This window comes from Dipteris shenzhenensis, chromosome 18 (genome assembly GCF_047967505.1).
Source record: "Dipteris shenzhenensis isolate YYH24624 ecotype China chromosome 18, Dip_SZ_1.0, whole genome shotgun sequence".
Lineage (NCBI taxonomy): Eukaryota > Viridiplantae > Streptophyta > Polypodiopsida > Gleicheniales > Dipteridaceae > Dipteris > Dipteris shenzhenensis.
The window spans coordinates 18,240,579-18,262,054 of record NC_141613.1 but is presented as its reverse complement, the minus strand read 5'-3'; the positions used below and the strand labels follow the sequence as shown (position 1 = coordinate 18,262,054).

General features: G+C 48.4%; 1 protein-coding gene across 5 annotated transcripts in view; it reads right to left on the bottom strand.

Moving 5' to 3' along the window:
- Positions 1-21,476, bottom strand: part of LOC147890892 (RNA helicase, ATP-dependent, SK12/DOB1 protein) — a 257,780-nt gene that overhangs the window by 89,548 nt on the left and 146,756 nt on the right. For all 5 annotated transcript variants that reach the window (XM_087389232.1, XM_087389233.1, XM_087389231.1 and 2 more), the window contains one exon: positions 2,848-2,901. In XM_087389232.1, the coding sequence (XP_087245358.1) occupies positions 2,848-2,901 (54 nt within the window). The remainder of the gene's footprint in view (positions 1-2,847; positions 2,902-21,476) is intronic.

The window sequence follows — 21,476 nt, the reverse complement described above, 5'->3', positions numbered from 1 at the left end:
GAGCCAACGGCAAGGCATCCCACCTAGTAGGAACTCAGTAGGAATGGTTGTAGCAAAGAGCGTAGAAGGAAGATGAGATTTCAGCCAATAGAAAGAGTGTGTTTCAGCCCGAAACAGCTCCAGAAGTAGGATGAGAAGTTGACAGCAAACTCTGGTAGGAGAGAGCTGCCTAGGAGTGTCTTCCAACACCAGAAAAGATCAGAGAGAAGTGCGGAGAGCCAAGGAAGGGATCCAAGGCCTTCCAAGGGCTTCCAAAGGTGACACAAGGCAAGCAAATAGGCCACCAACAGACACCTAAGCAAAATGAGGCGTGGGATTTTTAATGCCCCTAGAGGGTCAAATGGCACTCAGGCTTGACCTACACAAGATGGACATCCAACAAGCGGAGTACTCACATCACCCCTCTAGAGTGAAATGGTTGTAAAAAGGAGACATGACACGGCGATTCTTTCAGACCATGAGTCCCAAGTCCATAGGGATTCCGTAGGGTCTCAGCTCCAATAGTTCAGAGACAAGGGAAGTGAGATGCACCCGATTCCGCAAGATATCCTAGAGATGACTTTTTAACCAGCAACTTTTTTAAGATGGAGGAGGAGCCGATCACCCTTTTGGGCACACCCTACAAGATGTTAGCCAAGGTCCTTGCGCTCTCTCAGGTAAGAATACATGCCCTTATACCACAGAGCCCCATCCATGCATGGTTGTCATTAGGAATTCACGAGCCAAGATGGACATCTCACCAAGTTGGGTGCTCTTGGGAAGCCCCAATCCCAAGATGAGCCAAATGAGCCTAAGCTCTCACTCCCCTCGAACCCATGTCCGATGGCTTAGATTAGGCTGCCTGAGAGATCTCGCAGGACTCTCATCAAGCTCTACATCAATGGTGACCCCTTCCTTGTGAGAGGGCCGCTGTGAAGATCCATCGATGAGACTACTGCTAGCATCCTCCTATGCGGGACGTGTTCCTTAGGAGCCCTGTTGGAGAAGGAGTTTCCAAGGTTGAGAGCTTGGAGCCAAACCCTTGACAATAAGCCTCCCCACATGGCTCTACTGTGGAATGATAGCCATGTCTCCCTCTGTCTTGTCTTCTAGGGGACCTTGGCTCGGACTAGGTATTTTGTGTGCCATTCTAGCCTACCTAAAAAGAATTACGCATCAAGGGACCCAATTGCTCCATGCATTGCCTATGAAAGCACCAACATGCATTGCCTATGAAAGCACCAACATGAGGCGCCATTGCAAAAGGGACCTAGTTTTCCACAAAATCTCTCCCTGCCAAAGAAAGCCCGCCGAGCTCCAATAGAGGAGCTTCAGCCGAGCAGTCTCTACCATTGGGGAGATTTGTTGCTTTACTTAAATATGTAACCCCACTTGACAACCCATGTCCTCCAGGACTCCAAGGGAAGCTAAGCCCCACTATTGGAGCTCCTTAGAGCCTGTGCTAAAACTGATTGACTTATTCCAACCAAACAGTACATTTCCAAGGAGAATTGCAACCCTCTTTAGGCTCTCTGGGTGAGCCCTCTATGACTAAGATTGGATTATTTACGAACTTTGAGTCCAACAAATCCTCTCTTGTCAGATTTGGAGCACATACTGACCAAGCTAGCTGCCTGAGAAAGAGGGAAGTACGCTAGCACCTCTTCCACGAAAAGGAACAGAAAGGGGTTTAGGGGGATACGTAGAGTGGGAGCATGAGGAGGCATGTCTTGTGTGTTCTACTATGAGAATCTGGGTGGAGCTAGTGGACTGGGTGCGAGAGGAGGCCCAACCACTCGTTATCCTCTTGGTGGATTTCGAGAAGGCATACGACATGGTGGACTGTCCTTTCTTGGAGGGACCCATGTGGAGGTTGGGTTTCTTGCACCAGTAGGTGTGGGGGATTTTGGCCTCATAAAAGTGAAAATGTAATCCAAAGTTCTGCTCTCATGAAGAAAACCTGTTTGGGTGTTTGGATGTTATTGAATGGAGCCTCAAGCTTTGTTCTAGGCTGCCTAACCTCTAGCTTGGGGTGATCCATGCGAGGATCTATGGTTGGGTAGTAACACACTATTGTCTTGCAAGTAGACTTACGACAAGAGATCATGTTAGAGGTATGTTTGACTTACCCAAATCAGCATTGTGCTTCCATATTTGTTTCAGATGTCACCAAACATAGATAAAGACTCATGAGCCCATAGTTGAAGACTCCTGATTGAGCATGGTCTGTGTGTTATTATGTTCTTTACTTTCACAATGTACTCCCAATATACTCTTTAGAGAATCTCTAATGATGTGTCTTGCCCTAAGAATGAAAATGTGATCCAATAGAAACCAATTGTGAAGGACACCTTTTTCCAATAGCTTGTTTGTCTTTGCCCTATGACTTATATAAGCCTCAAGTAGGTCTTGCCCATGACAAGAGTTTTTCAATTCATGAGGTCCCATGCCTTCAAGATTGGTAAAATGCAATTGGAAACTAGAAAAATTCGCTTCCTAATATAGTTTTTAAATCCATGCGGTCCCACACCTCTAGTTTCAATAAGAAACTAGAATGACTCACTTCCTATCGAGCCCAATGTGGGATCACAAGTCTCCCAACAATGTGAACAGTACTTCATTTCCAGCCCTTCATGATCTTTGCCCATGTTAAAAGCACGGGCTGAGTTGATATAGCGCTCATCAAGAACATTTGCGATCAATATGTTAAGACTTCAAGGGACGGTGTGCAGTTAACATAAATGGATAAAAATTTAATGCAAACAAGAAAACACAACAATCAAAACCTCATTGCTTTGAAATGTTTCACATACATATACATGGAGAATCTTAGTGTACTATTCATATAATCTCCATAAAAATACACACCGTACGAGCAGGGGCATTCACTCCCATAGCAAAAGTCTCGGTCGAAAAAAGAACCTACAAAATATCAGAGGGGGAGGAAAATCAGATACAATCTTAAATTTAAACGAGAAATAAATTTCAAAGATCCTGAAGTATGCCAACATCCCATAATAGGGAGCTTCATTTCAAGACCAATGAAAACACCCACTCCATTCTAGCTACATCTTTTTCTTGCAATCCAAATCAGATTTAATAGTTTACTCTTATTCGGATTGACCAATTAGAAAAATGGGTAAGCAACACAAGCACACTGAGCAATTACAGCACATAAAAAAGTGTAACAAAAAGGACTGAAATGCAACATTATGGGCTTGATGGTGACATGTTCTCAAAACATGGTATAAAATGCTTTAAACGAAACCAACACGAGTACACTAACAGAACCTAAACTGGCATAGCCTAAATTCTAAGAGGAAATAGGATCCTTTGTCTTGTATAAACTATATTTCATGAGCGTGGGTAGCCTTGGCCAAGAGCGCAACCATAGAAATGATGGGGGCAGTGTACTAGATCACCTACTTTGTTCTTGTAAGGGACAACACTTAATGAACACACTGATACTCCCCGATCTTCATATGGGTGTCGTGCCGTGCAATCATATCCAATTACTGATACAGATCTTTTGTAAAGCAATCCTTTCCACCGTGTCTCCACATACTCGTCTATCTATGCGCATCTCTGACTTGTATGTTGTAGTTCTCTCTGGGCTTTGGTGTGTCTTGGTGTACACTATGAGATCCCTCCCCCGGAAGTTCTCTTGAGTCCGCAAAGTTGTGTAGGAAGAGTCCGCGGAGTTGTGTAGGAAAGATCATAAAATCCCACTCCCATTCCACAAAGCAAAACACCAAGCACCGGTTGTCCCACACTTTGCATGTCCCTATTTAGGGGATGATGGGGCCTCTTATCTTGGTTGATGACCCTTCCATCTCTATAGGCTGCCCTTCCTTTTTCTCTAGGGTGCCCTTTGCTCCAGCCCATTGCGGCTTGTCTGAGTTTTCTTCTTGGTGTACTTTGTCCTATAGGCCTGCGAGGCCTCCTGTGGACATTAATCTCTCTCAGCCCATCTCTCAGCCCAGCCCCTCCCCGCCACCCTCTCTCTCAACCCAGCCCCTCCCAGCCACCCCCGCCACCCCCTTGCCACCCGTCAGCCACCCCCGCTTGCTTTCTAGCCACCCCCTCCCTTTCGCGACACCCCTCCCAGCCCCCCCGCCTGCTCTCAGCCTACCTACAACCCCCCTAGACTGTTGCGCCTACCTACAGCCCCCCCCCCCCCCAGCCTTGCCTAGCCTACCTTGACCACCCTACAGCCCCCCGACACCCTCTACTGTTAGAATTATTAATATATTCTAGGCAGTGGCCAATGTAATGTAATAAGTGAGTTAGGGGCACTTTTTCCTCTTAGAGGTTTTTCCCCCTAACCACGGTCTAATCCCTAACTACGGTTAGTGATTAGATAGGGTTTTGTCACTTAGATAAAACCCTTATCTCTTTCCTTGTACACAAACTTCATTCACTTCAGTTCAGTCCACTTCGGGAGTGAACTACGTTCAGCTCACTCTCTCTTTGCACACTCTTGCTTTCTCACATTTAGTATCAGAGCACTTCCTTCTCGAACCTGCTCCCTGCTCCCAGCCTCTTGCTTCCAGTTCCCGCATTTCTGCTCCATCGCCAAGCTTCAACTCCCGAGCGTCCGTACAACTCATCCCGTCCGTACTATCCGTACAACTGTACGGATTCTGTACTACGGCTGTCTCCGCCCGTACACATGTGCATTCTGTACGTACACACCGTACACTGTACGGATTTTCGTATTTGCACGTCAGATCGTCCGTACATTCGCCGTACGGCCGTACACCTGCAGTTTGCCGTACATCTGTATAGTTCCGCATTCCCCGTACAGCTGTACACCTGATTCGCCGTCTGTACAACCATACATTACAGGTTTCGCCGTCCATACAACCGTATGGACTGACAGTCAGTACAGTTCGTACACTTCGAACATCTGCTTCCATACATTCCGTCTGTACGATCGTCCGTACACTGTACGGATTCTGTACAGTTTGGTACTTGCAGATATTTTTGCAGACTAAAGGCGCCTGGTGTCCGTCATCTATTGGCAGGATTCATTTGCAGGCTCAGTTGTGCATCAACCATTGTTTGGCTTCGCTTTTGGGAGCACATTTGAAGCTTTAGCAGACATTGCAGTAGATCTGCAAGTATTGGTGAATTTGGGGCATTTCCAATTGCATTGCAATCTGGCAGTGAAATTTAGGGCTTTCGCTGGAGTGCAATTTGTGCAACATTTGGGGCTTTCAGATCATTTGCCCTCTATTGTATGCAATTTCCGACAAGAAGAGTCAATTTGCAGACTTTTGCCACTTCTGCAGATTCTATTTGCAGATTTTTGGGCATTCAACAGAGCATTGAAGTGCATTTTGAGCCTTTGATAGGCTGTGACAGTATTTGTCACTGTGGGCAAAATTTCTTTGCAAATTTTACTCGTGCATTTGACATCCCAAAAAGGGATTTTACTTGGTCAGTTTGCTGTGTTTTTTGAGATTATTTGGTGAAAATGGCTCAAAACAACCCCAATGAGGTGTTCGGAGTACTCACACGGGAGGATAAGTTGGATGGCACCAAATACTCCTTGTGGAGTTTCATGGTTCGCAATATCTTGGTTGGCAGACATCTTTGGGATTATGTCAATGGAGATGAAGCAAGACCAGATACAGTGGCTACACATGTCACTCCTACAGCTGGAGGCAGGGGTAGAGATGCAAATGCAGCACAAGTAGTTGAAGCAGCCGCTCCACGAGCTCCCACAGCTGAGCAGGAAAGATGGGACTCTTGAGATGCACAAGCTCTTTCATTGATGTCTCTCTCTGTCAAGAGGTTCATTATACCTCACATTCGGTCATGCAAGACATCTATTGCAGCTTAGGAGATACTAGAGAGTATGTTTGCAGCAAGAAATGATGCCCCATACGCATATGGATGAGAGAGATTCCATGAATTCTCACCTCACAAAGCTTCAGGACTTGAGGAAACGGTTGCTGAATATTGATGAAGTCATTCCGGATTCAGAGATGATCACCACCACTTTAAACTCTCTTCCTGAGTCCTATCTCGGTTTCCACACCTCGCTGAATTTGTCATTGAGGTGGGGAAGCAATCCTCTCTTTCATGAGTTGGTAGGACTTCTATTGCAGGAGGAGCAGACACGCATAAATATGGCAACCTGGGCTAGCGAGCATGCCATGCTCTCCAAGTTCAAGCCCAAGGGTAAAGGGCAGCAAAAGTCACATGCCAATCAACCCACAAATCAGCATAAAGCTGATTCAGGAAAGCCCTCTTATAAGGCAAAGGGTGATGCAAATAAGCAGAAAAAGAAGGGCATTTGTCATTATAGCAAGAAGCCAGGTCATTATATTGGAGAATGCAAGAAGCACATAGCCAAAGAGAAGAAAAGGGATTCCAGTATGGCTATGTTAGATGCATCAGCTCCACATTCTCGTGATGGGGGAGATGTTGCAGCCAACTTTGTGGAAGAGAACTATGCCTTTCTATCTTGCACTTCAGATTTTTCAGTGGGTAGTTCAGATGCTACAGCCACTAATAATGATGATCCTTATGCTTTCTTGACTTGCAGCTATGATCCTTCAAAGGATGCATGCTCTCTCAATGTCAATGAGACACTGAATACTTGGTATTTTGATAGCGGTGCTTCAAACCACATCACTTCCAAGAAGAGTCTTTTTGCATCTCTGCACCCACCACCTACCAAAAAGAAGGTGACTTGTGCAAATAATTCTTCTTATTGAATGTGTGGAGTGGCAGACATTATTCTCACATCCATTGATGGCACAGATTTCAGAATTTCAGATGTTCTCTATGTGCCAGGCATAAAGAAGAATTTGCTTTCAGTGTCCTCACTCAATAGAGGAGGATTTCACGTTGTTTTTTATGATGATAAGTACGCAGTCAAAGACAAAGAGAATGACTATGCTTTGATGTTGTCTGGCACTTTGTATCAGGGTCTTTTTCAGCTTGATTTATATGGAAAAAGATCCGATCTTGCATTATCAGTGAGCACTACCACTACTGCGACGCAGAATATGGAGTTATGGCATGCTAGGTATGGGCACATGAGCTATGGCAGCTTAATGACACTTCAGAGGCATGATATGGTTGATGCATTGCCTCCTTTGGAGTCGCCGCCTCCTCATGCATGTGAAGGTTGCATCCTTGGCAAGATGCATAGACTTCCCTTCAAGAAGGATGGTGCAGTGAAAGCTACACGGAAATTACAGTTTATTCACAGTGCTGTCTACAATCCCATGAGGACACCTGCTTTTGGGGGTTATCTGTATTTTGTTACATTCATAGATGACTTCACTAACTACACTTGGGTCTATGGTCTCAAGGCAAAATCAGAAGTGTTTGTGCATTTCAAACACTTTGTGGCTATGGTTGAGACTGAGACAGGAGTCAAGGTGCAGACAGCTTGCATAGATCGAGGGGGAGAGTATATCTCTCATGAATTTGAGGCATTTTTGAAGGAGAAAGGCGTCACGCATGAGCTTACAGTGAGGCTTACACCTCAACAGAATGGCAAAGCTGAGCGGAAGAATCACATTACCATGGAGATGGATAGATGCATGCTTACAAGTAAGAAGTTGCCTTAGAGATTTTGGCTTGAAGGTCTCATGTGTGCCAACTATATTTTGAATCAGGTTCCTACAAAGGCTTTCAACACAATCACTCCCTGTGAGGCATGGCATGGGAGAAAGCCTTCAATGGACCATTTCAGAGTTTTTGGTTGTGTTGCATATGCCCACGTGCCTGTGGAGTTTCGACACAAGCACATACACATGCTGAAATTCAGATTCCAGCTTCTTCAAATGATGTGTTTGAGGGGATCCTTCCTATAGCATTTGGTTCCCCTGCTCAAAATCAGAATTGACAGCAACCTCCTCCAGCTCCACATGCCCCAATTCAGCCACCGGCTGATTTTGTACCACCTCAGGGTGTGGATGAAGTTCTCAGGCAAGAGATTCAAGAGATACACGCAGCCAAAACAGTCCCGAATTGGCGGCTGATTTTGTACCACCTCAAGGTGTGGATGAAGTTGTCGGGCAAGAGATTCAAGAGATACACGCAGCCAAAACAGTCCCGAATTGGTTGTTTCCGACTCTCAAGGAGAGTAGGCTTGAGGCCCCATTGCCTGGCAGGACTCGTAGTGCAGTAAGACACGCAGGGGGGCTCTTTCAGTTGAGACAACTTATGCAGGGACTCTTCTTGATGAAGAGGAGCCTGACTCTCTTGAAAAAGCAAAGGATAATGTGCATTGGATGCATGCCATGCACAATGAGTTGCAGTCCATAGAGAAAAATTAGACGTGGATTTGCCACCAGGTAAGCATGCCATTGGTACCAAGTGGGTTTTCAAGGTAAAAAGAAAGCCAGATGGGTCTATTGACAAGTATAAGGCACAAGCTAGTTGCCAAAGGCTATGCATTGAAGAAGGGCATAGATTATGAGGAGACTTTTTCTCCTACATCCCGGATGACCACCATACGATCAGTTATTGCAATGGCTGCAAATTTTGTGTGGAATGGCCATCAGTTGGACATAAAAATAGCTTTCCTTAATGGGGACTTGCAGGAAGAGGTTTATGTCAAGCAACCTCCTGGATTTGAACTTTCTGGCAATGCACTTCAGGTATGCAAGCTTAACAAAGTTTAGATGGGCTGAAACAAGTCCCACGTGCATATATGCCAAGATAGATGCATTCCTGGCAAGTAACGGATTACACAATAGTCCTACGGAAAGCACCCTCTACATCAAGAAGGATGGGGGGGATATTTTGGTCATCATTCTTTATGTAGATGACATGCTGCTCACAGGGTCAAATGAGGATATAATTGTAGATTTAAAAGCTGAGGTTGAAAGCTAAATTTGACATGACAGATTTGGGCATGTTAAATTTTTATTTGGGGATCCACTTTATACAAAACAAGCGTGGCGTCGTTATGTCTGAATCCAAGTATGTGCAAAAGCTCTTGGTTAAGTTCAAACATGCATGATTGTAAGCCTATTGCCACTCCCATGGAGCCAGGGCGGAACCTTACTATGTCTGATGCTCGCGAATGAGTGGATGTCACACTTTACATGCCTCATTTACTTGTGCAATACCAGGCCCGATATTCAGTATGCAGTATCTCAGGTGAGAAGATATATGTACAGCCCAAAGACAACACATTGGCAGGCTGTAAAATGCATCTTCAGATATTTGCAAGGCACAAAGTCTTTTCGCTTGATGTTTCCCCGGGGGGTTGACTCGCAGATGCATGCTTACAGTGATTCGGATTGGGCTGGAGACTGGATACCAGGCAGTCCACTAGTGGTAATTGTTTCTTTTTGAGCAACGCTTGCATTTCTTGGCTAAGCAAGAAGCAATCTACAGTGGCTACTTCCTCATGTGAAGCTGAGTACAAGGCAGCTTTCACGGCGACAGTTGAGTGTGTTTGGCTGCGACGTTTGTTCACTCATCTTCGTCTCATATTGGAGGGTCCTTCTCCTATTCTCACTGATAGTCAGAGTGCTATTGCAGTGGCAAAGAATCCTGTGTTTCATGCTTGCACGAAGCACATTGAGGTTCATTATCATTATGTTAGAGAGAAGTTGCATGCAGGGGAGATCAATATGATCTATGTGTCAACACATGACAATGCTGCAGACATCTTCACCAAAGCACTTCCACATGAGAAGTTTGAGGCATTTCGCAGTGCCCTAAACTTATCTCCTTTTGGTGATTGATCACTATCTTGTACACCACATTCGCACTGCAGGGGGGTGTTAGAATTATTAATATATTCTAGGCAGTGGCCAATGTAATGTAATAAGTGAGTTAGGGGCACTTTTCCCTCTTAGAGGTTTTTCCCCCTAACCACAGTCTAATCTCTAACTACGGTTAGTGATTAGATAGGGTTTTGTCACTTAGACAAACCCTTATCTCTTTCCTTGTACGCACACTTCATTCACTTCAATTCAATACACTTCGGGAGTGAACTACGTTCAACTCACTCTCTCTTTGCACACTCTTGCTTCCATTCTATTTTCTCACATCTATAGCCCCTAGCAGGCCTAGGCGAATCTGGAGAGCAGCTTGAGCTACCCCGACTCTCACACATCAGCCCATTGGCTGCTCTCTCCTGGGGCGACACCAACAGCAGCTAATAGGTTGCCTCTCTTGGCCAACAACCCCCCCCACAGTGCCTCATCCAACCTCGACATCTGTCCCTGACCTGCAGATTTCAAGAAAATCAAGAACATCAAAAAAACCGGCTTTGAAGCAAAGACAAACAGGAAAAAGATACAAGGGGCAATCATCCACTGCTATGAAGCACTGAGGCAAGCAAGAGAAGAGGAGACATTGTACCAACAGCTCCCCTCTCCGTATCCTATCACCACGCCCTCCTCCTCCATTCCCCTCCACATTCAATCCGACCTACAGCCGCACCTTCTATCCACTCCATTCAGCTCTGCCGCTCCCCGCCTCTTTTCAGCCCCCTAGGGGTACCTCCCATCATGGGGGGGCGCTCCCACTCCCGCTCCTATGCTAAGACCTGGTCCGAACACGGGTCAATCAGACGAAATGGGGAAAGGTGGCAAGGATACGTATAAAGCCGCCAAGAAAGATGACAACAAAGCCAAGAAACAGACACAGCTGAAACTCAAACATGTGAACATGCGCTACAACTGCAGTCGACTCGGAGTGGACAGCAAAGCAAAGGCGGGACCCACTTCTGCCTCAGCTTCAGCCACAGCTTCAACTTCAGTCTCAGCTTCGGTCTCAGCTACATCCTCATACTCAACCTCAGCGCCAGCCTTAGCTTCAGCCTCAGCTTCAGCCTCGGCGTCAGCTCTAGTTCCACTTTCAGCTCCACTTCTGCCCACAGCCTCTACAATTACAGCTACTGGCTATGATATACCCCTACCCATGACATCGATTGCTCCACCCTCCCCTAAGATAGAGGGGTTGTCACTGACACCATCTCTTCCATCTCTCCCTTCTTCTCCCGCTACAGTTCTCTCTCCCATCAGGAAACCTACTTTGGAGGGGTTGTACACCGCTCCGCACTACTCAACCTTTCTCTCCCTCTGCCTCTCAGTCAGCCCACGCTCCCACACCCTGCTGGGATGGCCTCCTCCACGCCACTATCATCTCCATACCACACCCATCTCACCCAGTCATCACCCATCCTCCAGTGTCATCCTCACACTTTCATACCACAGTCCTTTCAGTTTCCGTTAGAGCATGGACGAGCTGACCCGTCAGAGGCTTGGGAGTACTTGCTAATGGAGGTTCAAAGCATCCGAGAGTGCGAAAAAGAGCTATCACGCTTCGCACAGGAGCAGGCACGTCTCATACAGGAGCAGTCTCAGGCTATCCGAGACCAAGCTGATCTTATTGAGGGGCTCACACAGGAGATCTTGCAGCTCCGACAAGAGGTCACTGATATACGTACAGTCCCATGGAGCACCCCAGTTGTGGAGGCACAGATTGCGAGCATGCAATCTGCCATCGAGGAGACATCTAGATGGGTCGACATAGCCAAACAGGAACCTATAAGGGTAACCATTTCGGCTACCCTCCTGGAGCAGCAACAGCAGAGAGCCAGCAAGGCTCTCAACATCAAAGTACATGGCATCCCCCGCACTGAGCTACACTGATGGCAGATGCGACAGCCTTCGTGGCCACTACTCTAGCAGCGACTGAGCATAGGGTTGACAGAGCATGGTGGGTAGGGCGGGACCCCAACCAAGAGCAGCCCCTTATCATATGGTTCCATGACGCCCAAGCACGACTTTTGGCTTTACGTCGTAGGTCAACCTTACTAGACTAGCCAGCGATCTCCATGGATGAGGACCTCACTCCACTAGAGGTTGAGGAGAGGCGCTTCTTGTTGCAACAGTGGGATCATGCCCGCAAGGAGGGGAAGTGGGCAGTAGTACGAGATGGACGACTCCTTACAGGCCCCTGTCGGTGTATGAGATTCAGACATCCGAGACCATATCCTGTACCATCTGCAACTGTAATGGTACCTTATGGTCACTACCAGGGAACTTCTCGGAATCCTATATAGGTCACGACATAGTCTTTTATATAAAGACACATTACAGTCCAGAGCGCCCACTACCAATAGTCAGCGAGTATACATGGGAGTCTATCTACAGAGATGAGACGAGGGATACAGGAGGGGTACGAGGGTCAGGAGAAGTCGCAGTCCTTTACAGATCCACACCTTTGGGGCACATCTCAGTGGAGCAAAGAGATCCACATTCCAAGTTTCTCTGGATCTGGATTCAGCACATAGATAGCCGGGATCTGTTTATTGCAGTTTGCTACTTCCCCCCGAAACCTCCTGCTTTGCCAGAGATATTCGAGGGGAGGATAAGACATCCCCATTTGCTCCTCTTTATCAATCCATTGTTGACTTATCTAGCTGCGGACAAGTCCTCCTAGTTGGGGACTTCAGCGCACCACTCCTCTACTTTAGCGATGATTCCACTCTCCTGCCAGACATTGACTTGGAGGAGGCAAGTATGCTATGAGTTTCAGATGATAGACGAGGACAATTTACATCCTGAGGGCAGACCCTATTAGACCTCGGCAGGATGCATGATCTCATTATTTATAATGGTCTTGACAGATGGCCTGCATCAAGTGGCTTCACGTGCTTTCCAAATGGGGGAGGCTTCAGTGTTGTGGACTACATCATGGGATCCCCTGCCTTCATATCTTGCATCACTGACTTTACCGTAGCACCTCTCCCTCCAGGGGCTCATCATACCTATCTCTTCTTTAGCATTTCTGCCCCCTTGCCGCACAGCACCTTCTACCCCCGTTCAGTTTTTCCTCCACCTACCATGATATACAGTTTGATCGCATCACTCACCCACTTACTCTAGCCGTCTGCACATACTTCTCGCATACATTGACTTTATACCCCTATTAGAGGATCGTGCTGCCCTAGTCACCCGCTCACTACACGAGGCTGCTCTTCACGCCTTCCCCCACACCACCCGCTCCACCGGCCCACCACCACCTGGGACCGTACCCTGTAATAGCTGGTAGGATAATGAGTGTAAGGCTTTATGCCGTCAGCTCAGATTTGAAACCGAAAACAGTCTTCCCAGCATACCAGAGACGCTACGCGAGTACCGTCGACTGGTACGCAAGAAGAAACTTGACTTTGTGCACTGGAACGAGGAGGAGCTACTGAATATTCTGTTCAGTAACAACTCTAAGGACATTTGGCCGACATTTCTAGAAGGACGGTCCCCCTTACCACATACTGACACTCAAGTGTGGTTTGATTATGCACGCACACTCTATGATATCCCAAATCAGCCAGTCCCTAACCTATCACATATGCCACGTCCCACATCCTGCACCCTCTTCACTAGAGGGGGGTAACGGATGCCGTAATGAAACTTCATAATGGCCGAGCGAAGGATCATGAGGGACTAGGCACTAAGTTCATTGCATAGGGGATTACCTCCTAGCCCCGATCTTAGCAAAGCTATTTAATGAAGCTGTTTGCTTCAGGTTTCCACGCACCTGGACCATTAACACTATCTCACCCATTCACAAGGCAGGGGATCCCATGAGCCCGGAGAGCTACATGACCATTATGATTGGACACGTCATGTCCAAGATCTATGCATCAGTACCTCATTCTGAGGTCAGCAGATTTGCGGAGTGTCGAGGACTCAGAGCAGCGGGACAGGCCGGTTTCAAGCAGGATCATGGGACCATGGACCACATTCTCGCGCTCAAATGTATCATCGAGGAGGCGAGGGCACGGAAGCAGAGGGTTTACTATTGCTCTATGGATTTTCGCAAGGCATTTGATATGGTTCCGAGAGCCCGCCTCATACGACGCCTACAGGATTTGGGTTACGACCAGGGGATCATCTGGGCTGTCATGGCACTTTATGAGCGAGTTTTAGGCAGAGTCCGGACAGGATCTAGATGGACAGACGCGGTCATGAGCACTATCGGGGTCAAAGAATGGGGTCCATGATCACCTACCTTCGTTGGCCTCTACACTGACGAGCTCGAGACACTGATGCAAACACAGGGTGGGGTATCAAGGATGATCCCTGGTAAGCCATCCGTTCCTCACCAAATCATTCGGGTGGAGTTTGGGTCACCCCCATTATAGCTAGATGTTGCATTTCACGTCATTACGTATCTATACCGAGTCAGGGAGTATGCGGATTACACCTCTGGGCGTAGCAAGATACCATGGCTAGCATTGTCCTCTTCTATGGCACTTGCAGTAGGAGGAGACCAGAGGTGCTCGTATGTATGCACAGAGAGATGGTTTGCAGGACTAGGGCTCCACATGGACAGACTACCCCATTCCAACACAGCATGGATGCTCCGTTCTCTCCCCTCCCTATCACACGAGGTCAACTAGGTTATCCGTGAGAATCTACTACAGCTACACACACTCCAGACTTGGTTGGGCCCGAGTGATCTTCCAGTGAAGCTGGGCTTCTACAGTGCATATGCACACTGTGTGACATGCAGGAGGTTGAGACAGAGGAGCATTTCATCTTCAGGTGTCCCGTTTACTATGAGATCCGAGGGCGTTTCTACTGCCTCTTCGAAGATAGTTATGGGGTTTTGGCCCGTTTCCTCTCCTACCATGACCAGCGGTGTTCGGCAGGTTTCATTCATGAGATGCTTAGACACCGCGAGAGGATACTCCGAGCGCGGAGACAGGAGCAGACTTCTTCCTCGACTGATACCTCTCAAAGCTCTATCACGGAGTTTCCCACGAGACGAGACCTCAGCATGATCGTGACCCGAAGTCTATGACCCGACAGCTCAAACAGAGGGTTGACACACATATCATACTTGGGGACATCCCCTCCTTGTTTAGGGTCAATGCCCAACCGAGGGGGGTCACAGTGACCCTGGTTAGACGCAGAGCTACGACCAAGAGACGTACCACGATTGCACCCTTGACGGGCCGACAGTGCTCTATTGCTGACCTCATGCCTCCACTGCCTCATCCATCCTGATGTCTTGCTGCTGCTGATGATGATGATTATGATTATGATGATGTCGATACTGATGCTGAGATTGATACATATAGTCGACTATCGACATGACTATGTTGTACTTAGGACTTAGTACTGCCATTTTGCATTTTTTTGCATTGTGCATTGGTGTGGATGCTCGTTTGGTAGCCCACTACCACAACTCACTGTATCAGGTTTTTCACTGTCTCATAGACCCATCGGTCTTCCGAAGACTTTAATAAACTTTCTTTCTTTCTTTCTTTCTGGCTTCCATCACCTTATTGATGCCTCTTTGTGATGTGCTACCTGTGTACGTGAGACATGCTCATCAATAAAGACCTTAGTATCCCTCAAGCATGTTCTCTTTGCCAAGACTTGCTGCCTTGTAGATGCATCCTTGAATTTGATTATCAATGGTTTCTCTCGTCTCATCCTTCCCCAGTCTCCATGCATTCACGATCTGATGTGTGTCCAACCCAAAAGTGATGTGCATGAAATCAATTTTGAGATTTCGTGCTTTGTCTCCTAGTATCCTCTCGGAGTTCTTGGATCCCTTTCATGGACCTTAACCACTTAACCACTTGGGACCATGTTTGAGTCGTCTTGGAATGCTCCTCTAATTTTGCTTATTTTGGCCTCCATTTTCTTGGATTTTTCCAGAGCTTGTCCATGGTTAGCTCTGATCTCTTCCAAGAAAACTTGAAGTGCTGCATTCTTATCATTCAAGAACTCCTCCTTTTTAGATCCTCATTTTCAATGGCTACCATGTTGTCCCCCATACTATCCATTCGTGGTTTGCACATAATTGGTCCTTCAAGCAGAAGGGCTTTGAGCTTGAGGCTTGTTCCTCGACCATTTTTTTCAGGTTTGTATCCTTTGTTTTAATTGCAACCAAAGCTTCCCCAAGGCTGTCCATTTGTGGCATGCATGTGACCTGCTGAAGGTCCTTGAGGCTTGAGGCATGATCCTCTACTATCCTTCTTAACCTTCATCCTCAGTCTTAACAGCCTCCAATTTCTCCTCTAGCCAGTCCATCTCGGGCGGGGGGGTGGTTGGTGGTTTCGATTGAGAAAGCCTCTCGCAAGACCCTCCTCCTCGAGGGCCACATGTCAGCTGGTCACCTGTGACGAGCTCCATAGGTAGATTGGTGGACCCCGTCAATGGTAGTGCCATTGCTGGTGAGTGGGCCTGTGAAGAGATATCCTCAATGAGAACAGTGTTCTTATCAGTGGCAGCCATCCCTGACTACTTCCAATTGTGAAAGGAACGATTCATCAATGACAACCAATTGATGACAAGCATTGGTTGCAGCGGCAATAGCCGTGACAGACACTGGTCATTGACGAAGACTAATTGACAAGTAGGTGGTGATCGCCACAAGTGTAGGGTATTATGACGAAGCTAAGCGAGAATATGTCAACGATGATCAATCAGGCCGGATTCGGATTCGCGGATTCGGATTCGGTAGAAGAAAGGGGATAGGCGAGGTGGACCAAGCATGGTCAACTGAGGTACAAACCAAACCAAAAGGCATTGCTAAAGACACCATTGATCAGGGTCACTTGAGCAGAGTGAGGTTGGGAAACTCCACACAGGTTGAGAAGAGACCTATGGGAGGGAGTAGCGAATAAGATTGAGTAGCGAATAAGATTCAAGAAGGGCATTAATGGCAGGCAACTATGGACAGACAGAGAGAGGTAGGTATCGTTAGCGATGACTAGCGACAATAGGGGATCAGTGACAATGTGAGAAAGAAAGAAAGAAAGAAAGTTTATTAAAGTCTTCGGGAGACCGTGAAGGTCTATGAGACCAAAGATAACTGATACAATGAGCATAACGGTGGTGGTCTCAAAACGGGCCAACCAACCGTTTCTACAAAAAAAGAGGTTATGAAGGACTATGTGTCTAGTCCTGATACAAAAAATATGTGTCTATCTCCAGATGATACAAAGAAGAAGAAGGGGGGGGCACAAAAAAGTGGGGCAGAGGGGGGAGATACAGTATACATGTGCAGGTGGTGATCGTCAGAGACCAATCATAGAGGGGCCGTCAAATGGGAAGTCGGAAAAAACCCTGCGATAGATGATTGGCCTCTGACGTCACGCGGCCTAGTCGAGCTCGGTCGTCTAGGGCGGCGGGTGGCCCTGTGGATGAGGGCAACGGTAACCCCAGTGGGGCGGGCCGAGCAAAGACGAGATGTCATGGACCTGGATGTGTGAATCTGTCCGCTGACGCAGCTGTCGTGACTCTGGCTCTCGCTCACGTCCACGTCATCGGCTAGACTGAGAAGAGGTATCCTGTGGCTGAAAGAAGTCAGTGATAGGCCGCTGGATATCCTCACGCTGTGTGTGCTGCTCGTGTCGCCGTGCTCGGAGAGAAGTATCTCGGTGGCGGGTCATCTCATGTAAGAAAGCGGCAAGGCACCGCTGCTCCGGGAATTGTAGCATGTGTGAGAGGGAGCCGAATCCGTTGCGGAAGAGGCAGTGGTATCAGCCTCGAATGGCATAATAGATAGGACATCTGAAAGCAAAATGCTCCTCCGACTCGATCTCCTGTAAGTCGCAAAGTGGGCAAAGGCGGTCCTCTCGTGGGATACCCTCTGCACGTCCACTCTCGATCCGTAATCGGTGTGACGAGACCCTAAACTGACCGAGGGAGATCCGGAGCGCATGTGGTAGATGAAGTTGTGTGTAACCCGGAGGTGTGATGAAGCCCTCCTGTGAGATCTGGAGGCAGTGTCGGCGGTAGAAGTCGAGCTTCACAGGAAGCTCGGAGTGAAGAAACCATGTCCGCCAGGTGTGGAGCTGGAGCAGATCCGCCCGAATGAGCCGGTTGACCTCCTGGTCAGTGGGGGAGAGAGGAGATGGTGGAGCGTCGAGGTTGTACTGAAAAGGAGGCAACCAGTCTAAGTCGAGGCCCAGTCGGGTGAACCAACTGGAAAGACGACTATACCAGCATCGCTGGTCCCCATCAACGGATAAGGCCATAGAGGAGGATAGGGCTAACCAAGGTAGGCGGAGGCGACCGTCAGCGGAGGAGCCAAAATCCCTGACTCTGTGGAGGTAGGTGATAGCCTGAAAAGCCGCATCAAGCTGTAGGGGTGAGGCGCCGAACTCTGCTAGAATGATCTGGTGTGGTACCGATGGTTTACTACGGATCATCCGAGCAACCATCAGTATCTGCAGGCGCTCAACTCGAGCCCACTCTGTGTCTGAAAGGTCGACTCCCCACCAAGGGCTACCATACATGCCTGCTGGGCGGACCAAAGAATCAAAAAGGAGACACTTGGTCCGCGAGTCCTGGAAGTGGGAGTGGTAGCACTGTCGCTCCAGCCTGGCAAGAGCGGCGTATCCCCGGCTGATCCTGGCCTGCATGGCCGGGCGCATCGTGAAGATCGGGCCTGAGAAGACAACGCCCAAGTATGTGTAGGAGTCAACTATCTCAACAGGGGCGCCGGCGAAGAGGAACTGCTCTCGGTGCATAGCGGGTCTAGAAGTGTTGAAGATCATCACCTTGGTTTTCCCAAGGTTGACCTTCAAGTCATGTGTATCACAGAAGGCCTGAAGTCCATCCAAGTGTCGCTGAAGACCAGTAGCAGAAGAGGATAGTAGTACTACATTGTCTGCGTATAGGAGAATCTGGATGGCAGTCCCCGCAAGAGAGCAGCCTGCACCTCCGAGTGTCCTGATGGTGGTCTCGAGCTCGTCGATGTAGAGGCCAAATAGAGTCGGTGACAAGGGACATCCTTGTTTGACTCCGATAGTGCTCGTGATCTCTGGGGTCCACCTGGTGCCAATCCTGACCTGCCCCGTCACCCGCTCATAGAGAGCTACTACTGCCCAAATAATCGCCGAGTCGTAGCCTAACTCCTGCAGACGTCTGATGAGTCGGGCGCGGGGAACGATGTCGAATGCCTTGCGGAAATCCACAAAGCAACAATATACTCTCTATCTCCTGTGTCTGGCCTCCTCAATGATCCCTCTAAGTGTAAAAATGTGATCGTAAGTCGAGTGATCCATCCTGAAGACGGCCTGTCCGGATGCCCTGAGCCCCTGTATCTCTGCGCGAGCACTGACCTCGCCATCTAACACTGATGCATAGATCTTGGACATAACATGTCCAACCATGATGGTCCTCTAATTCCCTGGATCCATGGGATCTCCTGCTTTGTGGATGGGTGTGATAGTGTTCAGGGTCCAGGCTCTGGGGAACCCGTGACAGACAGCTTCATTGAACAGCGTTGCCAGGATGGGGGCTAGAGTTTTGATGCCGTAGGCAACAAACTCTGTGCATAGGCCCTCATGATCCTTAGCTCGACCGTTATGAAGCTTATGTGCTGCGTGGGTGACTCCCTGGGTTGTGAAGAGGATACAAGAAACGGGGCGGGGGGTGGCTGAGAGGTCGGGGGGGGGGGGGGGCTGATCAGGGATATCATAGAGTGTGCGTGCGTAGGTGTGCCAGAGGGAAGTGTCCGTGAGGGGGGAGGGGGATCGGCGTTCTAGGAATTTCCTCCAGAAATCCTTGGAGTTGCTACTAAACAGAATGTTCAGTAGCGTATCCTCATTCTGGCGCAGGAAGGCTAGCTTCTTGCGACGGACTAGTCGACGATAATCCCTGGTGAGACGTGGGTTGGCCCTAGCGTTTCGCTGGGTTGTGAGTCGGAGTGTGCGGCGTAATGCTTTGCACTCGTCATCATACCATCTGTTGCAAGGGGTAGAGCCAGCGGGTGGAGGGCGGGTGGACCGGGCAGTGGAAGGAAAGATGTGGCGGGCTGCATTGTGAAGGGAGTGGGTGATAAGGGTGGCTCGGTGATCTAGAGAGGGTATGGTGCCTATGTGTCTCAGGAGGGAGGCTAGGTGGGCTGAGTAATCAGGTGAGAGCTTATGATCGAAGTGTATATCATGATAGGTAGTATAGTGCGGGGTGTGGCTGGGAGGGGCTCGGGACGCAAGTATATGAAAGAAAAGGTAAGTGTGATCGGCTCCTAGGGGTAAGGGTGCAGTGCGGAAGTCAGTGATCTGTGGGGCTAAAGCAGGAGATCCCAGAATATAGTCGACGACACTGGCTCCTCCGCCATGTGGGAAACATGTGAAACCAGAGGAGGCAGGCCACCGATCTAGTCCATTGTAGATGACCAGATCATGTATACGTCCAAGGTCCAAAAGAGCCTGCCCATACCCAGTAACGGGAGCGCGACTGTCAGCCGAGGAGCGAGGGAAGCCCGCGTCCTCTGTGTCCATCTTAGGTAATAGGACCGGATCTGAGTGGAAATCCAGGAGTGATGTCTGACGTGCACCTGTCCTTGCGTTGAAATCCCCAACTAGGAGGACCTCTCCGCGTCTGGAGAACTCCACAATGTCTGAGTAGAGATCTAGATAGGGGGATACCCCCGTGTCCTCGCGAAGCATCCGTGCGAAATGTGACGTCTCAGGAGGAACATAGCAGACTGCAATAAAGAGGTCGCGTGTGGAGGGACGTCGGAATCGGAGCTATAGGTAACGGGCATGGGCATCCCGTCTAACCACGGATGTCAAGCTCGTGAGCGCTGAGCGAAGGAGTACTACAACTCCGCCTGACCCTCGGACCCCCCCAGTATATCTGGTCTCCTCACGGAATACTGACTCCCAGGTATAGCCCAGTACTGACCAAGGGGAGAGGGTGCTCGGGGCTCTCATGTGTCTCTGTATAGAAAGCGATGTCGCGTCCAGTGTATGACTCTGAGAAGTTCCCAGGGTCAGACTAGAGGGAAAGAAAGAAAGAAAGAAAGAAAGTTTATTAAAAGTCTTCGAAAGACCAAAAGTTCCATGAGACTAAAAAAGACCTGATACAATGAGCTGAGGGATGGAGCCTTTCAACATGCATCAACACCCATGATGAACACAAGAAAAAATCCATAATCATAACGATTTCGACACATAAAGAGAGAGAACTCTTTGAGCTCACGGAGAGGATGACGACTGGCAGTAGTGTGATAACCATCTGGGGAGGGCTGGTAAGTCAAGCGTAAGAGGGGGTCGGCGATGTGCAAGGCTGTTGTGGCAGCATAAAACTTGTGATAGGACACTGACAGCAGTCGATACGTGTGCTCCTTCGTGGTCTCCTAGCAATGACCTTGCGATGAACTAGTGCCACTGTCACACCTATCGAACGTGTCTTTTGATCTAATGAACATTGAAGAAGGTCCCCTAGTCTGATTTGTGTCTCAACCCAATCGGGAGTCTAATGTACCTCCCAGTTTGGTCCGTGGGCCCGATCTCCCTGAACACTTCTCATCCGTGCTGTCTGGCTGGAAAAACTCCATAATCGTGTGTCTAGCTGTGCATCCTAGTCTTGCCTTTGTGATATGAGAAAATGCTCCCTATGTCGGATGATCTCTTGGATGAAAGCCGCTAGGCAACTCTTATTTGGGTAGGACAAAAAGTTGGATAGGGTCGCGAAACCATTCGTGAAGAGGCAATGATAGATGTCTAATCTCATGGTACACCAGTC